At 34.0% G+C, this 11,280-nt stretch overlaps 1 protein-coding gene across 1 annotated transcript in view; it reads left to right on the forward strand.

Annotated features, from left to right (window-relative positions):
• The window catches only part of LOC107447920 (fatty acid synthase), a 78,359-nt gene that overhangs the window by 35,324 nt on the left and 31,755 nt on the right, over nucleotides 1-11,280 (forward strand). The window contains exons 13-16 of the mRNA XM_043045247.2: nucleotides 2,365-2,717; nucleotides 5,176-5,415; nucleotides 7,396-7,569; nucleotides 10,048-11,185. Coding sequence (XP_042901181.1) covers nucleotides 2,365-2,717; nucleotides 5,176-5,415; nucleotides 7,396-7,569; nucleotides 10,048-11,185 — 1,905 coding nt within the window. The remainder of the gene's footprint in view (nucleotides 1-2,364; nucleotides 2,718-5,175; nucleotides 5,416-7,395; nucleotides 7,570-10,047; nucleotides 11,186-11,280) is intronic.

Raw genomic sequence — 11,280 nt, forward strand, 5'->3', positions numbered from 1 at the left:
ATACAGTGGAACCCGCTTAAAAAGTTCCCTTTTAAGAAGTTTTCCCGCGTAAGAAGTTATTTTTTAAAAAAACCAATTACCATAATGTTAAATTTACTTTTATAAGAAGTTTTTTTCCCGTTTAAGAAGTTTCCACTCCTAATTTCAATTTTTTAAAATTTTATTTAAAATGTCTTATTTAGTTTTAACTTGCCCTTACAAACATATGTATGGGTACTGACCACTGACCTTCATCACTCCTTTGTTACAAAGAAAGGTGACTTATCAGGAACAGGTGTGAGCAAAGGAATGTGAACCTTTAGATGAACTATGAAACTGATAAGAATGTAGGGAATAGCTTTGTCATTGTGTCCACCTTAAATGAATAGCCTGGTGACTCACGAACTTCACTGCTGTCCACACCCATTCAATAACTGAAGAGAAAGATACATCTAAACATTTAGCAGCATTTCGTTGAAAATTTTCTTAGTGTAGGCGCTTATGTTATCTTAAAAATCATCGTAAAAAGTTTGATTTTTGTGGAAAATGTCCTGTAAAGGCATTAAGCGTAAAGCTCTATCTATTGATGACAAAGTAAAAATTTTAAAAGCTGTTGACAGCTATCCTCAATTAACACGAGTTCAAATAGCAAAAAATTTAGATCTTCCTGTTACTACGTTAAATGGCATTATTGCTAAGAAAGACATCATCTTAAACTCTTCTTGTTCCGGTGCATCCCAGAAAGTAAAAAAAGTGAAGAAAGGAAAATACGAAAATATTGAAGAGAAACTGATGATATGGTTTAAACAAGCAAGATCCGCCAACATACCTGTCAACGGAACTCTTCTTAGAGGAAAAGCATTAGAGATTGCGGAGAAATTGAATGTTGATTTTACGCCTTCCAATGGATGGATTGATCGGATGAAAAAAAGAGCTGGTCTAGTTTATAAAACAATTAAAGGAGATTGTAACAGCGTTGATTTACAAGAAGCTGAAGAATGGAAAGCTAAATTACCTGAAATTATTTCAGGGTATCAACCAAAGAACATTTTTAACATGGATGAATGTGGACTGTTTTTCAATCTTTTACCAGATAAAACTTTTGCCTTTAAAGGTGAACCCTGTCATGGCGGAAAAAACAGTAAAGAACGTTTGACAATTTTAGTTGGGGCCAGTATGAATGGTATAGAAAAATTACCGATTTTAGTTATCGGTAAATCGAAAAAACCAAGATGCTTTCGAAATGTTAAGTCACTGCCTTGTGATTATGACAGTAATCAAAAATCCTGGATGACAATTAAAATTTTTGAAACGTATTTGAAAAAATTAGACAGTAAGATGCGAAAAGAAAAACGAAACATCATAATCTTCGTAGACAACTGCGCTGCTCATTCCAAGGAGAATAAGTACACTAACATCAAGTTGCAGTTCTTACCACCAAATTCTACTTCTGTTCTACAACCAATGGATCAGGGAGTTATTAAGGTATTTAAGCAGCATTATAAAATGCGACTTGTGAAACGGATGCTGGAAGGACTTGAAAATACTGGAGAGCTAAAAAAAGTCAATATGTTAGAAGCGATTGAGTTAATTGTATCAGCATGGGAATTAATAACACCATCTGCCATTGCTAACTGTTTTCGGAAAGCTGGATTCTCTGACGGAGATACAACTGAAGAATATCTCTTAGAAGCTGAATATGAAATATCAGATGAAGACGAAGAAACAAACGTAAATTTTGTTAATGATTGGAAGTCATTCAAAAATAAACTTAATTTCACAGCATCGTTTGAAGAATATGTATCCGTTGACGACGAAATTTTACCTTGTGATATGCTGACATTAGAGGATATTTGTGATGTTACAAATGATACAGAAGAATTCAGTGAAACTGAAGAAGATATTGCTAAACCACCTAGCTTTTCTGATGCCAGGAAAGGGCTGGATACTTTTAGGAAATTTATTTACACTGTTGAAAATGTACCCCCGGAAATGTTTAAATTTTTACAGCAGTTGGACAATTTTCACTTAAAGGTAGGTGAGAAAAGACAAAAACAAACCACTTTACACGATTTTTTCTCACAGAAATCTAGTCAATTATTGTAACAACGTATATTACATTGTATGAAACAAAAAATAAAGTAGGTTACTTTGTTTTTATTTATTAGCAATTTTTTTTCTAAATGAATATTAAAATTCAATATTTATTTCATTAGGCTGAGAATTTAATATAAGTTACACAATTTCAAATTTTTTAGTTTTTTATTAATGTGTTTTTAAGTTTCACCGTTTAATAAGTTTTCCCGTTTAATAAGTCGTTTCTTTCCACTCCCTTGAAAAACTTCTCAAACGGGTTCTACTGTATATATATATATATTGTTATAGGATGTATCAGCATGGACTAGACCCTAGAGTAGAAAAATTGTATCCTGCAGTACAGTTTCCAGTTCCAAGAAACACGCCATGCATATCTGATTTAATCAAGTGGAATCATTCTATTTCATTCCAAGTCAGAAAGGGGGAACAAAGAACCAAAGAAATCTCTCACACATATAATCCAAGTCTAAAAGACATTTACTTACTGGATCACTTCATAGATAAAAGATCCATTTTTCCGGCTGCGGGATACGTTGTGTTTGCATGGAAAATGCTAGCCAGGAAACTTCAAGGAATTGCTGAAGAATTGCCTATCATTATCCAGAACTTCAAGATACACCGGGCTGTAGTCATACACATGGGTAAGAGTACATTATTAAGCCAACCCATTCTATTTACTACAAGTAAATAAGTGAAACACTGGAAAGATGTCTAATTTCAAACTATCTGTTGTCTATCACTTGATTAAATATTTCATTCCCTTCAAAACTGTACAAGGGAACAATATATAGAATAACAAGGAAATTTAACAAAATGGAAATAACAGTCGGTATTATTAGATCGTTATCAAGAATACGACAAATTATCAATTGCTGTACATTGATGGAATCTTGGGCATAAATTCAATTTCGAGAATGACAAAATTATTTTCACACTAGTCACATTAGCTCAACTTGATGTCCTGGAATCTTGTTTTATTTATATGAATGCTGATTCCCTTGTTAACGACATTAGTTTCTCTCCACCTCTCCTTAGCGTGTGGAAATACATTTTTCCCTGATTTGCCCTTCTCGGACATTGCGTTTTTTTTCCTTCCAATTTTCATCTTTTTTCTCTCTGGTCTACTATGGTTTTTATAGCTTTGTTTTTCCCCATTATTTTTCCATTTTTCGTTGGCAACGTTAAGTTTGCTCTTCCAAATCAGTTCTCATTCATGTCTGGCAAGTCTTGAAAATGAGCGCCTATTTCCGAGCGTTTGGAACACATCGACTATTACTTCCATTTTGCATATTTTTGAAAGGAATGAAGTTTTTAATCAATTAATATCGTACAGCTTCAGTGTCTTGGGATTATTTACTTAATATCTATTGTCTATTTACAAGAAGAGGGGAGAAACACAAATTAGGATAAATAATAAATCTTCGGAAATGAAAGAAATATTTTGTCTCATTATAGTTCTGGTAATGTTCGTGCTAGTGTCTCGAAATTTAGACTGTAAAGAACAATTTTAGACGCCTATCCTAAAAGTGGTACAGAAATATCAAATTTTGTTCCAGAAGGTTTATTTTTTGTTGCTCCAAAACTCTAAGATTTAGATACTTAGATTAAGATAGAAGATTTAGATAGAAAAAGTACAGCGAGAGGTGGGAATATGGTGAAAATGGTGGGATAAATGAATGTTGTTATTTCTATAGCATCTTTTGTCATACCAGCTAAGCCTGCATGGGGAATCTAGCGAATTTAAAACAGAGTATGGGTTTCCTATTTTTCAGTCGCGTCATCTATGGCCAAGAATATGATTTATGCCACACACAGTCACAGCTCATTTTACAGAGTGGACCTGTAAAACCTACCTGATATACACCTCATTCATCCATAGAACGTAGTTCATCCACATGCATTCATCTGCAGATCGTAATTTTGACCTAACCAGAGAACAGTCAATCTCCAATTCAGTACCAGTGGTATTGATTTTTTATGAGAAATTTTAGGACTTTGTGACCCCGACAGATTTATCGTGTATAAGTCACCAATTAATACACCATTCTTCGGCTGTGAATGAGTCACCATATTTCGGCCGGTGGAATTTTAACTCTCGTTCTCACGAACCCGACCTACCAACCAGTGCCTCCCCCCCTAAAAATGTATTATTCAATAATTCGTTCAGAGCTGTGATAGCTTAAGGGATAGAGTTTTGAAAAGTAAAAGATTTTATGATCTAGTGACTTTTTTGAGCCGCGATGGCTCAGGGGATAGAGCGTTCGCCTTCCAATGAGGCGAACCGGGTTCGAATCCCAGTCGATACGAAGTGCCAAAATATACAAAAATATACATGGCTGCTAGCATTCGAAAAATGCATAAATTCTAAATTATAATAAAAGCCGAGGTAGCTCGGGGGATAGAGCGTTCGCCTTCCAATGAGGTGAACCGGGCTCGAATTTCAGCGATGGCTGGTCGATAAGAATACCGCACTCGGCTCGCAACGACCACATTGCTGACGTGAAATATCCTCAGTGGTAGACGGATCATGGGTTAGAGTCTCCTTGCCTCAGACTAACCGTGGGATGCTCTCGTAGTCTTCCTCACCATGTAACGCAAATGCGGGTTAGCTCCATTAAAAAAAAAGTCCTCCACGAAGGCAAATTTCTCCCAATACTTGATCCAGGAGTTCCCTTGTCTTCTGAATTGGGTTCAAAATTACAAAGCTACGGAGTTGAACATCAGTAGTCGTAAACCTATAAATCTGTGTCGGCTGTTCAACGACGGTTATAAAATCTAGTGACTTTATTAATGGAGGTCACTGTGTAGAGATGACTAAGCTGATGTCATTTCACTGTCAATCCAGCAATGATCGATCAGTTAAATAGAAACCAATAGGAATACGTTTCTATTGGGATGGGAATATGAATCGTCCATTAATAATAGTGAAAACAGCTAGTTGACATGAGTAACTATAAAATTATGACCATTGATTGATTCCTTTTTCAAGGATGTAGTTTAGCTTTTGGCTTGGACATTCTATTGGCACGATTATAGTTTGTCTTTCATTATTAAATAGTATTTTCCTAATTAACGCTAATTTATTTTCTGTATTTCCAGATACTTTGAAGTTGAGCTTTAATCTCCTCGGCAAAAGCTTTGAAATTTTTGAAAGAAATTCGATCGTTGCAAGTGGAGAAATAGATGAATGGGATGGTTTCAAATATTGTGAATCAGAACCTGTGTATAACGCCGACAAAGAGTCAACTGTTGATGGAAAAGACATATACAACGATTTGAGACTGAAAGGATATAAATATGGACCTGAGTTTCAAGCTATATCAAAAATGAGTTTGGACGGTATAAATTGTTTTTTTATTTATTTTCCAGTATACGTGTTTCTTTAAGTGCGTTTTACAAAACAGTGTAAGTTTTGTGAACAAGCAAGCTAAGAGTTAAAATATATATACAGTGAATTCGCGATAACTCGAATCTGATAGTACTGACGAAAAACTTCGACATATCGAAAGTTCGACTTACCGTTAGTTTCGGTTTTGGACTTTCAAAATATTGTCGGATTATTTAATTAATGCTTATTAATTACAAATCTTCTAAATGCTTACAATATTTAACATCATTTTTCTGACAAGCCATTTACGATAAAACTGTTTGAAGCACTTTATGATACCCTGGTCCATCGGCTGCAACTGTTGTGTTTGGCGGGAGAAATTGCAAGTTTACTGCCTTCAAATTAGGTAGATCACTATGCGCTGTGCATCTATCCATAAAGAGTATCAGTTTTCTTTTCTTAGCGAAGAATTTCCGATCCAATTTTCTTACATAGTCTTCAAATAATACTGATGTCATCCAAAACTTTTTGTTAGACTTGTAATCCAAAGGATACGTTTTTACATTCTTGAAACATCGGGGATTTCGGTATTTTCCGATAGCAAGTAAGGGCAATTTCTCTGTCCCAGACTCATTTCCTCCAACTAGGACAGTCAAACGTTCCTTGCTCATTTTACCCCCTGAGCAGTTTTTATCCTTAAGCATCATAGCTATCTTATTTGGAAGGCATTTAAAAAATAAACCCATTTCAGCAATATTGAAAACATCATTTTAACTGTATCCTTGAAGTAAATTTGGTAACGTTTCATTTAACCACTGTTCACATACTTCAAGAGGGACAGCTTTAGCTTCTCCATGAAGAGTGCGAAAGACATTGTGTGTGTGTTGCTAAGGAAGGGACAAGATATCAGCTCCTAGGATTTTTTTCTTGCTTCAAAAGATCCAAAACAAATCGAGTTAAAGGGTGTAAAATTCGAGTAATCGAGAATAATTAGCATGAAATTGAAGATAAATGGGTCGGGACCTCATAAAAAAATCGAGTTAAAAGGAGTAAAATTCGAGTAATCGAGAATAATTAACATGAAATTGAAGATAAAAGGGTCGGGACCTCATAAAACAATCGAGTTATAGTAATATTCGAGTTATCGTACTTCGAGTTATAGCGAATTGACTGTATTTTTTTAAAAAATAAATAAAAGCAACTTTTAGATTCTAAAGAGTTTTATAGTTTCTACTGCGAAAGCGATGTCGGTTCAAAGAGTGAAAAACTGTAATTTTTAATTGAAAAGGAAAAAAAGAAGTTTAGTGTGTGGGGCTTGAAGATCCGCAGGGTTTGAAGATCTGCAAGCGCACTAGGGTATATCCTAGTGCGCCTGCAGATTTCATTTTAAAGACCATAGTACGACTCAGTTGACCCCAAACTATTGCAGAATAAACACATGTTAGGGCCGTCATAGCCCAGTTGTTTGTGAATCGAAAAAGTCGGGATTCGAAAAATCTGTGGGATTGAAAGTTCTGTGATCGGTTGCTGAGCAGTACCATTCGTACAGAGATCTGGAGAAAATTTCCTTCTCCTTGAGATCTATGTCTAATTTGAGGAAGTGGTCTGGCGAAAAGTGGTGCTGCCATCTATCTGGGGTTTTGAGTGAAGTCATACTTTCACCCTTGCGGTGCTCTCTTGTCAAATGAGAGGCGCACCTTCCTGACTTCGTTCGCAAATGAGTAATGGCTGGTGAGCCAGGTTTGTCCAAATTTCATTAGAAAGAACAACATGAAGAATTCCTATCTAATTAAATTCGAAGAAGAATTTAAATTTTTATTCGCTGAAAGAAAAATTGTCTAATTTTTATTTTTATTTATTTTGGCTAGCATTGTTTATAAAACTAGCGTTTGGCTAGCATTGTTTATTGTTTATTAAAAAAAACTATAATTTTTTGTTTATTTCTGTTGGGACTAATTAAATTAGAAATTGTCATGTTTATCCTCGCTTAGGAACTCAATATCTTTTGCAATGGAAGGATCGATGGGTACCTTTGTTGGACGCATGCTTTCAGACTTTCATACTAGCAAACCCTGATGACTTAGTCTTGCCAACTGAAATCTACTCTTTAAAAATGGATCCTAATGTTCTAAAGCAGAAACTTGCTACTGATGAAAATATTAGAGGTATGATATACATATTTTTACATAACATATATTTTCATACCTGCCAACATTTACGCATTTGGCGTAAAATTTCATTTTTATATTTAAAGTGGTAGTAAATATATACTATTTTTTCTTTTATAAACTAAATTTTTAAATGATTTTCTTCACCACTATTCTTAAAAAAATTAAGCTTATATATTAATATGTGTTACTTTCATGATAGGCAGCTTAAGCTTTTTAAAATACAACGTATTTTTTTGCTTAAAATTGAAATTTTTATTCCATTTTAATACCACTGGGAAAAATCATAATGGAAGGGATTAAAAGTTGGCAAATATGTATTTTGTATATGAATACAACGTGTCTAGTTTTTCCAGCCCTTAATATGCATAAAAGGTTAACGCAACCTCTAACAAAGAACTGAATTTTTTTTTCTTTCTGTTAACTTAGTTGGTTTAAAAACGAAAGTTTAAGTAGCTCATAAAGTCGAAGGTTATAATCCTGAGGTGATGATCCATTTTTATAGCTTTTTCAATCTCAAATGTGAGCATAATGGGAGTATTTTTTACTTCATTCGAATATCTGTGGATATTAAAGAACGCGTAACATACTAAATTCTTTCCAGCTCGTTAGCAACAATTCCTTAAAGCCATTAAAAAACAAAAATTTAAATTACCTACAAAATGTAAGCTACACAGCAATACCCAAATGAATGAAGCTTAAAGACAAGGTTATTAAGTTCCGGAATTAAAAAAAAAAGAAAAGGGTAAAGGTAAAAGAAAAAACAAAATGAGTTCAACAACTCGTCATCAGGCACACCATGTTACAGATTGATAGGTGCATTTTGCTTGCATTCCAGAATAGCCGTGCCAAAATATACAAAAATATACATGGCTGATAATATCCGAAAAATACATAAATTCTAGATTGTAACAAGACCAGTGGTAGCGCAGAGGATAGAGCGTTCGCCTTCCAATAAGGTGAACCGGGTTCGAATTTCAGCGGTGACTTGTCGATACGAATTCCGCACTCGGCTCGCACCGACCACAGTGCCGACGTAAAATATCCTCAGCGGTAGACGGATAATAGGCTACACTCGCCTTGCTGTCAGGTTAACCGTGAGAGGCTTTCCTCACCATGCAATGCAAATGCTGGTTAGTTCCATCAAAAAACCCTCCACGAAGGCAAATTTCTCCCATTACTTGATCAAGGACTTTCCTTGTCTTCTGGATTGAGTTCAAAATTACAAGGCTACGGAGTTGAACATTGGTAGTCGCAAACCACAAAATTTGGTAAACTGTTCAACGATAGTTGTAAAATGTAAAAAAATTATACAAAAGGCAATATTTAAGAACAAAACAGCAAGAAAATCTAGAGAACTATAGGGAGCAAAAGTTTTCAGACTAAGCATTTTTTTTTTTTTTTTTTGCTTTAACTTTTTCTGTATGTAAAATATCTTAATGATTTAAATTAGTAATTTGTAGCGTCAGTCTTCGTACATAGGGAACAGCAAATATTAGAGTGGAAAATAATTTAATTCAACAATCCCACAACGAGAATTTTCACGTCTATTATTAGCTCCTCCCCTTATATCATGACTAAAGTTATAAGGCTTTACAAAGCTTTATTGCTTTTCATATATATATATATANATATATATATAAAGAGAAAGAGAGTTGTATAGTATAATAAAATGTCAACATTATTAATTATAAACCTTAAATTATCCATTATAATATTATTACCTTGCGCACATCCATTTTTGGGTCAATTCAAGGTTAACAAATCTAACGCTCTTCAGTACTGCAGTAAGAACACGCCATAAAAGATACCTCTATTTACGCTCCTAAACTTTATTTGCGCTTCTGTATATATATTTTGTCTAATCTGGCAATTGTAATACAAAAATATTTTAAATCATTCTTGAAAGATTCCGGTACGCGTAAGTTCATTTGAATTTGATACTCGCATAGATTTCGTTTTGTGTCTTGTTCTATATTTTCTTTATATTTTATTTTCTGTTTTTTTCGTATATACATTTTTCTCAATGTGTTCCATTTTCATTTCAATTTTTTTGAGTGCTCCTCACACTGTTGTATTGATATATTTTGCTTTGGCTACAATAATACAATGTTAGAAAGCACTCCTTTTTGCGGATATAATCGTGTGAGCTGATGAAGAGATTATATAGTTTCATTATTTTGTTTTCCGGCTTCTGAATTTTTTTTAAATAATTTGTTTAAAAATATTTTTACAAATATTTTATTCAAATATTTTTCTTCTACTCTTTTTAGTAATCTTTATTATTTTCCATGTTTTCTTTATATTTTTAACCTACGTATATTGTTTAAAAATGTGTGTGTATGTGTTAATAATCCTATTTGGCGATACTTTTCAAAAAAAGATCTAAAATCTATCTCTTTTTATTTCTTTCCACAGTAAATCGATTTAATAATTTTCCTGAACTAAAAACTTGTTTTCGTTGTTATTTTACAGAGATACCAGTGAACTTTAATCGTAATACGAACATTTGTCGCTCTGTTGGTATTGAAATTGATAGTATGTCCGTTGAAAGAGCTAATTGTCGAACAGAAAAGGAAGCAGCTACACTTGAAAAGCATACTTTTATTCCATATGAGTTCCAGTATACATACGAAGAAGAATGCGAAGAAATTCACCAATACATGAAAAAATACCATGAACTTCTACAGCTTAATGGTCCAAAATTAGGAATAAAATCAGAATTGAACGTTGAGGTCAAAAATCAAGAGAAAGCCGAGGAAAACGTTATAAAAGAATTTGAAGGAAACCAGATTATCCTTAAAGGTCTAAAACATGCATCGAAAAAGGAAATATCGACGGAAAACATGCATGATTTAAAAGGATTTGGAAAAGATCCTTTGAACTCTACAATAGCCACGGGATATGCTTTAAAGATTATGTTGGACATAGTCGCAGAAAATACATTTCATAAATTAAATGTCACCGAAATAAATTCCCAATGCTCTCCAATAATTCCTCACATTATGGCTTTAGCGAAAAAACATCCTCATTTAAGGTATAAAAACTACACACTCATGTGTGATGACGAGAAAACAGTAGATAGCGATATCTTGAATAATCTTGCTTTACATCCTCTGTCATCCCTAGCTAAATTAAGTTTGAAAAAGAAAGAGGACGTTGTCGTGTCTTCGTTTTACAGTGGCTCGGCAACCGAACTGAGACAGCTGGTTGAAACTTCATGTTCCATGCTGGCGAAGAATGGATTTATTATATTTTACCACAAAGAAAAACTAACATCATTTGAAGAGTTCTTATCAAGGCAGTGTGGTACTGTCCAATCTCGTCCCACGTTGGATCAAATCCTTCAGGACAACAAATTACTGGTTTTGAGCTGCGCCCGTAATGATTATGGATCAGCATTGTACCTACTCCGTCCAGCCATGCTATGCGTGGAACATCATGTTGTAAATATAACCAGAAACCCTGAATTTGCTTGGGTTGAAGAGATTAAAAAACGCTTAAGACAAAGGGACGAGGAATGTTTATGGCTTGTATCAGAAGATGATTTTTGCAGTGGAATACTAGGAATGGTTAATTGCTTGAAACAAGAACCTGGAGGTGAAAGAATAAGGTCTGTATTGTTATGTACCATATGTTACAATATCAAAAACGTTCCAAAAGTAAAATTTTATATATATATATATATATTGCTTTTCATATATATAT

Source organism: Parasteatoda tepidariorum, chromosome 7, assembly GCF_043381705.1.
Source record: "Parasteatoda tepidariorum isolate YZ-2023 chromosome 7, CAS_Ptep_4.0, whole genome shotgun sequence".
Lineage (NCBI taxonomy): Eukaryota > Metazoa > Arthropoda > Arachnida > Araneae > Theridiidae > Parasteatoda > Parasteatoda tepidariorum.